The sequence below is a fragment of the Montipora capricornis genome, chromosome 6 (genome assembly GCF_036669925.1).
Source record: "Montipora capricornis isolate CH-2021 chromosome 6, ASM3666992v2, whole genome shotgun sequence".
Taxonomy (NCBI): domain Eukaryota; kingdom Metazoa; phylum Cnidaria; class Anthozoa; order Scleractinia; family Acroporidae; genus Montipora; species Montipora capricornis.
Genome location: NC_090888.1, coordinates 13,244,406 through 13,260,452, shown reverse-complemented (window position 1 = coordinate 13,260,452; position 16,047 = coordinate 13,244,406). Strand labels below are relative to the sequence as shown.

Sequence of the window (16,047 nt, the reverse complement as noted above, 5' to 3'; positions counted from 1 at the left end):
CACACTAGCGACTGAAAACGGAGATCTAGAGATGCCTTTTTGTTACCAGACTAAACTTGGACGATTTTTTTTTGTCTCAATGCGCATGCATTCTTCAATAGCGCCAACAAAACTATCGGTACGTTTTGGCGCCAAAATGCACTTGATTATGACTTCACGCGTATTCAAAAACCACTAGAACGATAATAGACTTCCACTTTCAAAAGCGTATTCGAAAACCTTTGTTTTCATGGACCTCCGTGTTTGAAAGCGTTAGTTTTCGATCGTTTTAGTGTAGACGGTCATATGTAAACGGAGGTTTTCGAAAACGCATAAGTGTGGACTGGCCCTTAGTATCATTGCAAGAAAGCGAAAACAAAGGCGAAGATGAAAACGTAGAACGATAACGAATGCGAAGGGTGCCCAACACTTGCTCTCTCCTTTTTAACTGCTTCGTAATGGTCAAAATAGTCGTTTCCCGTCAGAAGGAACATTTTTTATTAAGAAGATTCCATTCAAGTTACATTTTTTTTTTCTCATGCCAAAGCAAATCACGGTCATCATGTCAGATGTGCCACTGTTAAAACTGCATTGATTGCATGGAGCACTGATTGTGAAACCAATAAAACAGAGCGATACATATGGGGCAATGCTGTGAGGATTCAAACAGACTCTAAGACACTTCATCTCTGTGAAGTACAAGTTTATGCAGAGACATACGGTAAGATAGAAGACATAGACAAACTGTCATTCAGTATTCGCTCGTTTTTACATTCTTAGCATTACTTGAAGGACCATTTCTTGCGCAGTAGGAACAGCGAGTTTCTTTAAAGGGGAAAATACGTCCATAATTCCAATTCTAGCTAATTACATCTGTGATGGGTAGTCACTCATAGTAAATATACTTACATACATATAAATGGTATTGTTTTGGTTTTTGGATTTAATTATTTGTCAAAAAATTCATGTAGATCACTACTCAGAGTTTCATGCTTCTCGCGTATATATATATATATATATATATATATATATATATATATATATATATATATACATATATATATATATATATATATATATATATTAAAAACTGGATCATTGGATAATGCAATTCGAGAGTCTTGATTGGCTAAGCCATCATGGGTTATACATGAGCCATTATACCATGATCTACAAACACGGCAAGCATGCATGTGCGTGATTTTTTGGGCCTTTTTATTTTTATTGTAGTCTAGTTTTCTATATTTTGGGGGCGTTTTTAATAAAACACTTATTCCACTCGCGCTTGTTGGATATGAGATGATTATCCAACAACTTGTTTTAACAATGGATATCTTTAACTTTTTTTAAAATCTATGCTGGCAGCCCTCAACTGCTATTTTAAAAATTCAAGGCTACAAGCACTCTATAATACGAGACCGAGAGTTGGGCCAGTCGAAATTGGTATTTGAGGAAAAGTGAAGTTTCTTCCACAAAAAGGCAAAGCCAAACGACCCAACGCCGCGAGCACACTGGAAATCGAAGAAAAAGAAGAAATGCTATGGAGTGAGCAAAGTCTTGGTGACTGCAGTCTAAGAGTTCTTCCTTCGGCGATTTGGTGGATCTTGACCTGCGGGGAAGACAGGAACACTATTCAATGCAAGTCGACGGAAGCGGCACAGAGTACGTCACGTTTAAAGAAAGTCATCCCTACAAAGACGAGACAGGGGGAGCTTAACACAAAACATCGTAGTGTTCTGCCAAAAATATTCGCTACTGGTGGTGAGAGATGTCCCATTAAATTACTGAGGCAATAGCACAGTAGCGTTTTGCGTTTAAAAAGCACCCCTTTTCCTTGGAACAAAACTCGAGATTTTAGGACACCAATTTTATGCCCGAATATGAACAAAGATAAGATCAAAGCTACACGCGTGGGAAAATGCTCGATTTACGTTACATCCAAATAAGGAAATTTGTAAAGTCAAAAAATCCCAGCTCTAAACAAGGTTAAGGAGGCTCGAAATGGTTTTCAGTTGAGCGCGCGTGTAAGCCCCACACGCAATACTTTAGCTGCTTGAGTCAGCTCATGAATTAAAATGGGTCACCGGAGATAACAATAAGGCCGTTTATACGAGACAAAATAACCCGTGGCTTACACTGGCCGTGGCTTACGTAAGACACGAACACCCCTTCTAAATGGTACAAAATCGAAGTTTTACATTACATACTTAATTGACAGCTCCCAATATGTGCTTTTCAGGGCCTATGAAAAAATCAACTAAACAACAGAACCAAACATTTACAACAGTTAACCGGGCCAACTGGCCCGAGGCAAACCAGTTGTCTAGTTACAAGTGCAGCTAGGAAGTTGCACCAGGGACTACCAGGAACAAATTCAGCGAGTGGTCAGAGCGGGTCTTGAACCCGGGATCTCCGGATCTCAAGGCAAGCGCCCTAACCACTGGGCCACACTAAGTGCAGCGCATGCGTAGTAAGTAAGTTTTGGGCTGAGCTTATCTTGGACGTGTTCGTGTAAATGTGGTATTGAAATTGCTAAGCATCTTGATAATTGCGTCACTTCAGCCAGTGTAAGTTCTGCAGAACATCGAAAGTGTTTGTTTACGACTTCACTGGCGGGATCGATACTGGAATACAAGTAAAACTTTAGTTTAATAATTTTCCTTCGCTTGTTTGCTTACTCGAGCCATTCTTTGTTATGGAATGAACCCAGCTAAATGCAGAGCATGCGTAGTAAGTTAAAAAATTGCGATTCAATGCGGAATAGCTTTCTCGGAAATACGAGAGAACCACCAATTAGAATTTAACCACATTTGGCACGAAAATGCTTTAAGAAATAAGTAACTGAAGTATCAAAAAACTTGAACTTGAACTTGAACTTGAACTTGAACTTGTACTTGAACTTGAAAGGAAATTCTAGATATTTCAGTGAACCTTAAAAAAGGGATAATTTAAGATCTCTCTGTTACATTATTATTAAAATAGTATTACCTTGTGAGCATCATTCAAGCTTGTTGGATGCAAATTATAAAGAAATTCTTACGACCAGATTTTCTGCAAATAAATAAAACCCATTTTAAAGGCCTGTTTACATTTATTCATGTTGCCGTGGCAACGGCATATACGTCAGCTTAACTATCAAAAAAACCGAAGTTCGTGTTGTTAACTTGCTACCGTTTTTGGCGACCAAAGGATCAAGGGTTTTAGAGAAAGAGGTAAATGAAACATAGGTATCAAAAACTGTGTTCAGCCACCTTAATGTATGGTCCTGAGGGAAACAGTTCGTTAATTAATTGCTTTGTTATATATTTAGATATTTCCTTCAACAATCGCAGCAAAACAACTGCGGAATTGTATCTCGGTCGGGATACATTTACATTTGATCAGGGGCATGTGACCAAGAATCAAGCAATGACTGTGCTCGTTTTGTTGAGTGAAAGTCCAGGAATAACAAACTTTTTTATTCAACTTCCATACACTGTACGCATTCCGATTTTCTGATTGGCTGATTTGTACCATGTAATACTGGGTTGTGACGTAACAACCCCCTTGACGTCATTTTCGTGGTGCAATATCCGTGGAAATTCAACTATCCAAAAAATACCTAAATGAGGTTTTGGAAAGCCTTTCACCAGAAGCTCTCTATGAGAGGTTAAAGAGATTCTACCAAGAATTACTGAAAAAAACGCAGACAGAGCATTGCAGTGCTTCAGCGCACTTGTCCATCAGCGGCCATTGATCGGTACTTGAACAGACTGCCAGAGTTCAGCGGCATTTCACACGAGATCACAAGATCAGCACGAGATCGATAAGAGATCAGCAATTTAGTAAAATTGCAGGTAAATCCCTGAGTGCTAAACCAAAACGGCTTAAAGCTCAAGGCTTTGTACAAGTTCAACATCATGCATCCATCTCTCTATAAAGAGACTTCCAAACGACACACCGATAAGTTTACTTCGCGTGAACTGCATGGTTCAACATCAGCCTTCACTTTTATCGCCGTGGAAGGAATAATCTTCGAACCTTCACACCAGATCGTTTTGTCATTAAGAAAGATGCAAACGACAGTGAATATATGGTCGGGGATAAACCACCTTGCAAGGCGCGGCGGTATTGAAGATAAAGCCGACGAAAGTGACCAAAAATGTTCAGCTCTGGAATGTCAAATTGTCCTGTGAAATATTTCAAACAGTTTTTCAGTCCTAAATCCTAACCAAACTGCATTGTTTCAGAAACCAAAGAGAAATTTTCTCTCGAGCGACAAGATATAGTTTGAAAATTTACCGGTTGGAGTGTATAAACTGGGAGACATGATGAAGGAAATATCACTCGCTGCAACACTCGAGCAAAGTCTACACAAACCATTGTGTTACATCTACAACTATCTCTGCTCTAGATGAAGCTGGAACAGCCATTCATCGAATTATGCAGACTTCAGGCTACAGAAGGGAGAGTGGGGGACCCTGGGTAGGTGAGGTACCCCACCTTTTAAAATCCCTGCGGCGCTGGAGTGAGGTTTCCAAATGTTGAAACTAAAGATAAATGCCCGTATGAACATCACCCCAGTCAGGCGAGGTGCTACTCCTGTTCCGGGACTCCTTATCCCGCCCTGAAAATGGGCCTCGAACCCAGGCGGGAAAAGAGACAGTCCTGTATTACTTGCAAGCACATGCTCGGAACGAGCCAATCAGATTGCAAAAAACAGAACAAAGGCGACTTTTGTCTGATTGGCTGTTGAAAATTGTGGCATCCAGTTTCCAAACCGCGCGCTTTGATGTAAACAAAGATGGCGTTCGAAGTGATGATTTCAACTTGTGTTTCTTCCATCGTTCGTTTTATACCTTGAAGGCGGTCTCTTAAACCTCAAATGGCGGGATTTTTTTCTTTATTCACGCTTTTTGTAAGCAATCCTTTTAGTTTGCTGGGGGAAGCAACGCTCTTTTAGAGTAAGCTCAATATTACAAGTTCACAGCTTTTATTTCTCCATGCAAGTGGACGTATGGCAGCAAATGCGCCAAGTGTGAAAACCCGATCAAAGTCCTTCGTTGGGAAGAGTGTGCTATCTGCAGAAAATGTTACAAATCCTTGATCTCGAAGGCTTCGATTCAATCTAAGTAGAATTCGAATGCTCGTACAGCGAATCAATGGAAGGAGCTCGAGGTATGTGTTGAGTCATCGTTTAGCATTATCAGATGTTTTGAATTCTCTTAAAGAACATCTGTTTTCAATTTTATCGCGACAGATATGTCGGGCGGAATTTCGTCTAACTGTGAGACGAAAGGTGAATTCTTGCTTAGACTGCGTTTATTTGAGTTGCATATGCGAACACTCTCAAGGCATGTACATACTAACTTAAACATTTAACGTTCGTTTATTCAATGAAACCGAAATAACATTCATAATTACATAGTAATCATAAGGGTATACTTGATTTAAAAAAAAATGCTGAAAGGGATCAATTAGTACATAAGAACTTATTACTTTATTGGATAAAAGGGAAGATATCTGTTTATGAACATTGCTTTTGTTATTGAAATGTGCCAACCACAAGAACAAAAGATCCTTTGTTTCGAGAGCCAGTGAGGCTCTGGTTGGCACATTAATGACAATAGGTGACGTTAACGATATCTTTCCCTATTTTATCCTTGATTAATTGTGACTCCTTCAAGTCTTGTTTATGCTACCAGCAAATTATTATTGAAAAGTAATGATAATGTTTTCGAGAAATCTATACACCTTATTCCAAAATGGCCGCTGATTTATGCGGATACAAATTGGCCCTTGTTGACTCGTTTAAGATAAAATATTCTTTTGAATTTTAAGATTAAGAACGAGGCATCCAGGGCTTATTTGAATAAAAACAAAAGAATATTTAAATGGTAGCCATTTTGGAATAAGGTGTATACATTAGTAAAAGTAAAGAATGATGCGGTGGTTACCGCCATAGGGGTTTCAGGTTGTACTGGAATGAAGTTTTGTGAATTGGTTCTAATTGCGGAGGTAAAAATTGCGCTTGACCCTCTTTTGATTAAATTTATGCAAATTTTAAAATGTGCATTTTAATGTGTGATGTCTGGAAATATATAAACCAGGGCAGAGGGCTTGTCTTCTGTGTAATTTTTAAATTAAGAAGGGCAGTGTCATTTCAAATTCAAGGCGAAGCAGATTTTTGTTGATACATGTATGACACTGACAGGATATTATTAACTACTTGCAGTATTTGATGTTAACATTCCATGCTCATTCATATTCACTGCAGAGAATATAATGTAAATTTATCTTAATCTGGAGGAAATGCTCTGAATGTACAGCTGCTGATCTTAAATGCTTTTGGCACATCAATTATTCAGGATTTAAAGTAAATACATCAGTAATATTACTGTATCAGTTAGTGAACTAGTATTAAACAACTATTTTTTTAAAAATTTCTTCATTTAGCTATCATATCAATAATGTCCCTATATTGAAACTTGGTTTCAACATTGTCAATGAATTAATATGTATACATTAATTTTGCATGATGGAACATTACGCACCATTGTTTGTTCATTACATTTATATTTTCCTTTATTCTTGGTGTAGGGCAACTTGTAGTATAAACTGCAAAAACATGGAAATATCAAAGAGAAAGTATACCACAATATGGCTGTTTAGAGGGGACAAAATATTAAATTGACCTTTTTTGGTGTCATTCCTTGCACATAAAAAGTCACATGTACTGTAAGACTTGATTGCGCACAAAAAGATGAAATCAATACATGTATAATTTGTGTTTATATTATTTATTAAGACCTTTTTTATCTTTCTAACATCATTGAGAAATGCACACTAAAGAAATAAATAGTCGTAGCTGGATAAATGAATGGATAAAAAATTACCGGTAATATAAACTGGATGGCCCAAAGCACTAGCCCATGATATTGACATTTTTAAAATGTACATTCTATACAAATATAATGTTTATTTACTTATCATGTAAATCTTACTGCACAGTTTGTAAAATCATAATTTTCAATCAAGTAAGAAAGTTATAACTTGAAATTTGGAGAACAGAGTTGTCAGTGATAACTGAAATGAGTGCATATTTGAATTGTGGGTTTTAGACAAAAGAGAGAAGTGATCCTCACACTTACCTGGACAATTAAGCAAATAATTATTGTTGTTTACAGACACCTAATAATTTCAGGTGGTTCAATGAGATCTACCACTTGAGCTACAAAGCCACTCAAGGCCAAAGGACTGAGTGGCTTCACAAGAGCAACATTAGATGGATTATTATTATTATTATATTATTATTAAAGTGGAAACCAGTGTTATTATGTCAGTAGTTTAACCATGTATTAGCTAGACTGTTAATATTTTAGAGCTTCAAGTTAGAGTATTTCGTATTTATTGAAAGCTGAAGTGTTAATGACATTAACTGTATGCTTAACTTAGGTGTAAAAAATTATCAGTTGGAAAATTGCAACTGAATGGATTTCCTGTGCGATAGATTGAGTACTATTTGAAGTCAATAATTAACAATTATTCTCCAAAGGTTAGTTGAATATTGGTAAGTAATTGTTCTAGTATAATCACATAAGTGATTATAGAGCGTTTTCACCCACGTGACCAGCAGCCATATTGGATGACTGAAACAAAAGAAAGTATTTGCATGAAAATAGAGTTTAATTCCCGGAGGAGTAGTTTGGTACACCATCATGGCTGCCATTTCTTTGTTTTGGAACACCAACATGGCCACTGTGACGTCATGTGAAAACGCTCTATTTGAAAAAATTAATATGCAAAATTAAAATGGGACAAGTACTTCAATGACACTGGAAAGGCAGGTAGATGCATTCCAATAGATAAGAGGGTTGGGCATGAAGTTTGAGATATTAAATACCATGCACTTTGCAAGGCTTCAAAAGAATCTAAATGAAACAAGTGCACTGAGATATTGTCATTCACAATCAAAGGGACAAACTATTTTAGCAAATATTGACAGAGTCTTAGGTGTCACTCCCCAATCAGCACAATGAGCTCTGCTCTGTTGAAATCATGTTTAGGGAATTGTCCCAGCGAGATGTGTTTAGTAAAATTCCAGGACGATGTCACTCTACATTTCCTAACCACCCTCAAAACCTCTTGGAGTGTCTTGACATGGGAGAATTGAAGAAGTGGATGACAAAATTGGTCAAAAAAATTTCCAATGGCCAATATTTGTATGGTGGGCTAGAAATTGATTCTGATCAATCTGGTTCTGATGTTTTATATAATTACATAGGGTATTCAAACTTAAGTCCTAAGACAATATGGAATCACAGTTTCCATAATTACTGTGCACCTCAAATATCAATACACTGGATCAGTGCGGTCAGCATATAACTAGAAATTATAGATCGAGAGAAGTAATGATCAATAAACAAGAGTTCCAGCAGGAGATTTATTAGTCATTGCTGAGCGATTCACATCCACAACCAACAGTTTTATACTTACAACTGTAACTCACAGTGGGCCTCGTTAACAGCCATGCGTACGATATTTTTTTGCAATTTCAGCAGCTGTTCTCGCACGGATTCTTCATAAAGACTCTCGAGAGAGCATATCAAAATTTGATATTTTTCTGCGCCAAAATCATGTTCAGTTGGGAATTCACCATGAAGTTTCAGGCGCGAAATTCCACATTTTCGTATGTCATAAATCTGATCTTCCATAAGTGCTTTTAACGGACTCACGATTAGAAGGACTGATTTAGAACTACATTGTAACATCGGACTCGGATCGAAGAAAATCACAAACATAAGGAACTTCAACGTAACAAACAGACTTGCCAACTGCTGTTGCTTCTTTAACAAAAACATCATTACCGAAAACGACTGCATGGATAGCTTGAAGTTTTTCCGCCTTGGGCACAAAGATTTCTCAAATGCAAAATCAAATGCCTCCGGAAACTTGGCAACATAAATTTCCTTTTACATTATCCGCCATGTTTTCAGTATAAAAACACTCCAAATAAACTATGCCCAAATTAGGAATCTCTTTCCAAATATGGTTTTTCCCCCAGTTTTGGGGGAAAAAATGGCGTCGTTCCGAGCATGCGCTTGCAAGTAATACAGGACTCTCTCTTTTCCCGCCTGGGGTCCAGGCTCATTTTCAGGGCGGGGTAAGAGGTAGTCCCGGAACAGGACTAGCGAGGTACCCCACCTCCAGCATTCACATGGAGAAATTTCATCGCACCTAAGCGAGTTAGCCGGCCCGGCTGCCCGGGCAACCCACCTCGGTGACGTACCCCAGCTCTCATGTGAACCAAATCAAGAAAAAAAAAAAACATTTGTATAGAGAAATTGGTCACCCCACCGAGGAGGGGTGCCTGAGCAACCCGGGGATCCCCACCTCCATGTAACCAGGCGCTTAGAGATTATTTATATTATTATCAGGTAACGCTCTATATGAAGATTTCACCGTCTCGTTTTTTTCTTCAAAAATGACAATATATGCCGATTTTAAGGACGGTGCCGACTAATTCAAAGGTATTTTTGGCCCGATTTGTGATTATGCAGGAAAGGTAGATCTTAACAAGTGTTACTGAGATCCAAAAAGAAAATTGGGGGTAACCACGCATTTTTCAAAGACAATTCATGAAAATATTTGTTAAATGCTCTAAAATGCAAAGCAATGTATGGTGTTCTTTCTCAAATTGAAGCTCAATTACCTCTAAAGAATGCATGGTTCCCCCCAATTTTCTTTTTAGATACCAAGATTACTTACGAAGATCTTCTTTATCTGCACAGTTTTAAACGGTGCAAAAATATCCCTGCATTAGTAAGCATCGGAGATAGAAAATCCGAGTATCTGGAGATGCGCAGAACGTATGCGCAATAACAATAGGAAGCACCGTCCTTAAGGCTCAAAGTGGCTTGTTTCGTTGCCATGGTAACGGTATTATGGAAAAAAGTGATGTGAGAGATACATATGTGTTATTTGCCAGTTAATTAATATAAGGGTGGGTCCGTATAGGGACAAGCAGGGACGGAGGTCTTGTAGTGCTTTTGCAAGACCAAGGTCACAGTTTTCGCTAGTATACGAACCGGTCCTTACCTGGTAAATAACTTGTTTATTTTTTCCTCTCTCTCTCTCTTCCTCTCTGAAATCTCTTTCTTAATTGTTTACTCGCATCACACTTGGGTCGTGTTCTATTGGGATCAATCGTTTTTAGTTGGTTTGGTTGGTTGGGTTTTTTAGTGTTCTATTCGGATTCCGAATCTGAGAATCGAAGCAGGGCCGCATCAGTGGGAGGTGAGTGCTCTCACCACTGCGCCATCCCTGCACGGGTTCCGTTTCATTATAATAAGTAGCATCTGATAAACAAGGCAGTCAACTTTTGTTTGGCACTTTCGATATATGCGAGATTGCCTTTCGTTGAGGAGGCTTTGTTCCCGATGAAATTTTTGTGTTTAACAATTTGTTGGCGAAAATGTCGCGCTGTGTAGCCCACACAACTTTCACCATTTTTAGAAAACGCTCTCATGAGGAAGCTTACGTTAAAACCATTTATCCTTAGACACTGTCTTCTGCACATCTATTACACTACAGGAAATATTGTTTTAAAACACCCACTGAGTGATGAGGAGTTACTAAAGACCATCGATGGAAATATGAAGTCATGTCTTCCTAGGACTAAAATGATAGAATGGCGAATAGACTTCGGTTCCAGACTGCGAGTAGCTGTGGTTTTTTTGAGATTGTCCTGGCAATTTCGTGACATAGAACCTTACATGAAGATTGAGACTGGTTTCGGTGAGTTCAGTTTTAATTTGGTCTCGCTGTTAAAACTAGACTTTTTTTATTGGGTTGCCAGTGTGGCAAACCCAGTCAGGGTCTACGTTTAGTTTGTTTGTTTTATTCCTTTTTTAAATCTGTTTATGTAGTTTAATTTTTTTTTCACAAAAGGGGGAGTGGGGGTATGTAGTTCAGTGATGAAGCAAGAGACGGTTGCTAAAGTTACTAACTTACATTGTTTTTAAGGTGAAGACCCCTCGCATTTCCACCCACCGAAACTTAAGGAATTCTTGGTTGGCGAAAGTAGTCCATTAAAGTCTTTACCAGACCTGTAGCTTTGTCGAGTGTTCCTCTGTTGTATCTCCTTCGAATACCAGATAACGTTTCTCACAAAAGATATCTTCCCCGTAGGACAATTTTGATAAAATTGCATCATTAGATAAACCTAAACTCGATGCTCAAGGTAAGAAAAACTTCTAAATATTCCACATGATGTTCTGTCTTTCTTTAATATGTACTTTGAATTTTAGCTCATTGAATAGGAAACCTTTCCATTGTAGTCTCTAATACCTACGTTGAAGTCACTTGTTTTTTTTTCTTGTTTTCTTATCTATCAGCTTGAGTTTTATTAGCAGTTCGTTAGCCCTGCTGCGAGTATAGCCTGCTGCGAGGCTCTAGGACAACAACTGCCTGCTATGATGGATATTAAAATTCTATTCAGTTTCTCAGTCTTTTTTTTTTTTTTTTGCATCATAAAAGAACGGAATTCACTTGAGTAGTTTGAATTTCTTTTTGTGGGAGTGCACTGTAAGCGCACTACACACTATGTCGCCGGGTTCTAAGAGTGTGAGAGCGTAAGAGTGTAAGTGCGTAAGTTCGTGGGGGCAATAGGCCCGCAGCTGGTGCATATATCACGAAAATAAACAGGTGTGTTGGAAGTGTCCTTGAGTTTTACCAAATTAGCCCCAAAGTGGGGAAGAATTTGTGACGCTGATAAGTAATAAAGCAGCTTCTTTTTCCAAAACGATGGAATTACCTAGTGATAAAATGCCTCGTCTAGGAGAGTGAGTTTTGGTCGGACTTTGCAGAAACAATGGTCAACCTCAAAAGTTGGGCAATTGAGATCTTTTGCTGAATTCGCACATTTCTTTTTAAACTTTGTAACACTTGAAAGAAAAAAACTAACAAAAAACAAAAACCATCTTGCCATCATTTTGAAACAGATGTATTCTTTATTTCGCGAGTTGTTATTGAGTAATACCGCAGTCAAGGTAACTTGACCACAGGCGGCCACTTTCGATTTTGCGATTTACTTGTGCAGCCAAATTAGTACAGTAGAAAATTGAACGTAGCAAAAGTTTCCCTAAATGTTTTGCTGATGGTAACTTTTTCTATTCGCGGTACAAAATTTATATTGTTTTCATGTCGCAATTTTTTTGCTGATGGCAAAATATGTTATTCTCGATCGATATGTATATACACTTCCTAAAAACTGTGTATCGATATTTATTTAGTTTTGCATCAATAATTGTTTTGCATAAAGCAGGCTAACAGAATCCGTACCTTGCTCAGTTCGCATTTTTGAGCGTCAAAATTGAATTTTCTGACAGCAAGTCGCATATTTTGAGGTCTGCCATCCAGATACTAACCCCGCCGGACTGAGAGATAAAGTGCGGTGAACGCTGTGGCGCTCAGAGTGCACGTTTAAACTTGTTTCGACTTGTTGTGAAGAGGAAGTTGTTAGGGAACTTAAAAATGATCAACATGTCAGCCTCGAAGCCAATGTTTCTCGATTCCCTTTTATTTTCTTTAATCTTTCTGGGTTTAGTATTTTACTAGTGACCACATGTCTTCTCAGGAGACTATTTACCTAAGACATCTACAATTTAATAATATACGGTACCAAAACAATATTGTGTACTATTAGAGCTACATATTATGCAAAGACAACTCGAATCTCCTGGAAAACCAAACGTTTGTTTTTCCTCGTATCCACAAATTGTAACGTTTGTTCTCATTTGCTAGTTTCTGCAAATAGAAGATATAACGGCATAATTTAGTGGCTACATGTTCATTCTACGTCATCCTCAAGCCGTGGTCATTGTCACTTTTCGTGTTCTCTTCGTTTGTTTCCCAAAATCGGAGTAACAAGAAAGAATTTCTACTGTGGGTCACCTGGTTTCGCTTTTTCAAAATTAGAAATTCGAATCATTTTCGTAAATTCGCGCAATTAATTGAGACCAAAACTAGATACATTCTTTATTTTCTCTTTATTTTCTCCTGAGTGGCTTCATCAAGCAGAATAAAAACATAAGCAGATACGCGCAAAGCATGCCGTTCGACAGAGAGTCTTTAAATGTGACTACTGGAATATTTCATTTATTATTGAAGAACATGCTTTTTTTGTTATTTTTTTTTCTTTGTTTTTTTTTTTTCTTTTGTCAGAGCACTATCGAAAGCGCTGACTAAAAACTTTAAGCAACCTCGTGGAAAAGGCTCTCATGGAAAATAAAAATGCCAAAATTTGATTGCAATCAAGAAAAGCGCCTTTGAATGGTAATCCTTACATTGTTATCTTCAAGGCAAATGTTAATGTTTAGAAAAACGGCGCCTAAAAAAAAGCCTTTTGTATCAGACGAACAAACTCCGCCCCAACACCTTTCCCCATAATTAGCCAATCAGAGGATGCCACTTTTTTCCGGTCGCAACTGTCGATCTCTCACAAGTTCTAGCGTTTCTCCAGCTTCATTATGACTAATGATCTTAGGATTTTTGACGCATGTTTCGGAATGGATCGGCCTTCATGCTAAACAGAAAAAGGACGCGCACATCGATCTTATTAAACACAGCGGCAGCAGCATCAGCAGCAGCAGAGGAAAAGCCAATGTGGAGTGGACCAACGCAAAAACTTTCAACAGAAGCACATTGTAGGATGTACGTAAAAAATTCGCAAACACGGCGATATCAGAATGCGGGCTGGTTATGTGAATCGTTTACATAGTATTTTCCTTGTCATGTTGTAAAAAGGCTATAGGAAATGCCCTTGGTCTTATTTCTTTATCGCTACTAGTGTGTTAATTTCTATCGTTACTGAGAGAGCCTGATTTAACACCTCGTGGAATTCCCATGATTTTTCTTTAGATGCTACAACAATTTATTTGCCGATATGCTTCGTCCGAGGAGTCTGAATGCCAGTTCTGGTAATGTGATTCTTTGTCTTAATTCCGCAAACCCTCCCTGCTTCGCATCACTCATATGTTTCTGTGATCTCTTCTTCTTTTTCCTATTGCTAGCCTCAGATCTCGCATATTCACGTGGCTTGTGGGTCTTATTGCTTAATACTTTCTTAAGATACGATTTAATGCCACAAAAATTAATGTGCGATATTTAAATATACAACTACACTCAAATGTTTGCGAGCGAAGACAATTACCTGATGTTTCATGCGAAAAGCGCTCCGATAGTCTACATATCCTTTCAGTCAAAATGAACTTCCGACGAAAAAGTATTTCATCAATATCTCTGGAACTACTTGATCTCTTTACATACTTTTTTTTGCGATCGACAGGTATGACCTTAGCCTTAGTGCCCCTTTATACTACCCTTCCTATCTTATGTTGGTGTGCAGAACAATGCAGTAAAATGTCCTTTGGAAATTCTTTGATTCTACTGATATACAAAACTTGTGGGCCATTTTCCATTGTTTTGTACTCCAACATGGCCGTCTTATCACATGGATACAAACCAATAATTCATACTGTTTGCTCTACACTCCTCGAGAACTGAGTGAATGAGAGAAAGATCAAATGAATAATTGGAAGACGAAATAATACGTCCCACTGATTGAAACAAATTGCATTTCAGGTAATACTAAAAGAAAGTGTATGCAAACTACAGAGGTTGTGCAGAATGAGGATCTTGGAGTATATGTTGACTGTGAAGGCGTTCAAATGGCTACTTATGTGGCTGTAAACAAAATAGGACACCAACGTTCACTTTGCGAAGTGGAGATATTTCAGACCAAGACAAGTAAGTGTGTGTGTCAATTTAAGCTGGCAGTTTTGTCCCGAGTGAGCGTCAGGCGAAGCCACGAGGGGATTGGGTCAAGGAAATGGGAAACCGTTCCCCGAGCAACATGTGCATTGAATCTGAAACGAAACTGATGTTTTCGCAAGTGATTTGCCAAATCGTGCACGTCTAATATACCTACATGCTTCCATGCTTTCATCATTTTCTTCACGTGCGTCTGCTTGTTCTTTAAACTGAATACCAACTTTTTATTGATCGATAAGTTAATGTAGCTGCAAGACGTCCTTTGCTGGATTCTAATGAGAGGATATATACTGGAAACCTTAAACCTGAATTATGCAATGATCAAAGGATAGGTGAGTCTGATCAATTATTACAGTAATGGTAATCATGATAATTATAAAAAAAGTTATCACATTCAATTACATGTGTCGTAAGATTTCCACAAGGATCACTTTTCCCTTATGTCAATAAACCGCACTTCCTAAAAACTTACATTATTTCATTCAGTTACAAGTATCGCTAGCATGTATATTTCAATTATTTTGGCTTCTTTTTGTATGCAATGGTGAAAGTTTAATTAATTAATTAATTATATTAGAAAATTACTGTCATGATTATGAAAATTATGATAATTATCAACGAATCGGCAAACTCTCTCTTGACCCTAGTCATAATTTTGCTCCATTTTCAGACAAAGTATATTCCCTTCGTCAAAACGGACATTGGGCTGTAGATTTCCTTCTAAGATTGGATTTAAAATTGATGCGAATCATAACAGATCGAGAATATGAAATGAGCATCATCGAGGGACTGAGCATTTTAACAGGTATTGAAGACCTGAATTTCTTAACGATATTTCAGTTATCTTGATATTGTTACAGCATTTCTTGTTAGCTCTTGCTAATAAACGTAACTATTATGAAAACCCGGTACTGGGTTGCAAATGATGTAATCTTTTGCTGCTTTACCCTTGTCTACTCAAAAAAATATTTCGAATTCCAGATACCAGCTTCAGGCAATAGTTCATTACCCAAGAGTAAGATTCTGAAATCAGATTTGTCCCTATCAGTGTCTGACTCAGAAAAGTGTTTAGTTTTAGACCAACTTGAGTTTTGCCGGAAAATAAATAATTGACCAAATGGGCTAAGTGAATGTTGTACCGAATTCAAACCCCCGGGGGTTAACATGCTTTGTGTATTGTATTTGCATTATTAACTTCTTACTAACCGAGCGCGAGGGCTGTACTGGGGAATATTGGCCCGAGGTCGTGGCAGTACG

The 16,047-nt window shown here is 38.0% G+C and overlaps 1 protein-coding gene across 4 annotated transcripts in view; it reads left to right on the top strand.

The window, feature by feature from the left end:
• The first annotated feature begins 4,742 nt into the window (after positions 1 to 4,742).
• The window catches only part of LOC138051567 (latent-transforming growth factor beta-binding protein 4-like), a 35,712-nt gene continuing 24,407 nt past the window's right edge, over positions 4,743 to 16,047 (top strand). For 2 of the 4 annotated variants that reach the window (XR_011132850.1, XM_068897795.1), the window contains exons 1-6: positions 4,744 to 4,876; positions 4,969 to 5,136; positions 10,552 to 10,755; positions 14,602 to 14,766; positions 15,030 to 15,122; positions 15,461 to 15,595. Coding sequence is in view for 3 of the 4 variants with exons in the window: in XM_068897795.1 (XP_068753896.1) it covers positions 5,121 to 5,136; positions 10,552 to 10,755; positions 14,602 to 14,766; positions 15,030 to 15,122; positions 15,461 to 15,595 (613 nt within the window). In the remaining variant the exon portion in view is untranslated. Of the gene's footprint in view, positions 5,137 to 10,551; positions 10,756 to 14,601; positions 14,767 to 15,029; positions 15,123 to 15,460; positions 15,596 to 16,047 lie in introns of all 4 variants that reach the window. The other 2 variants (XM_068897796.1, XM_068897797.1) reach the window with 2 other exon arrangements.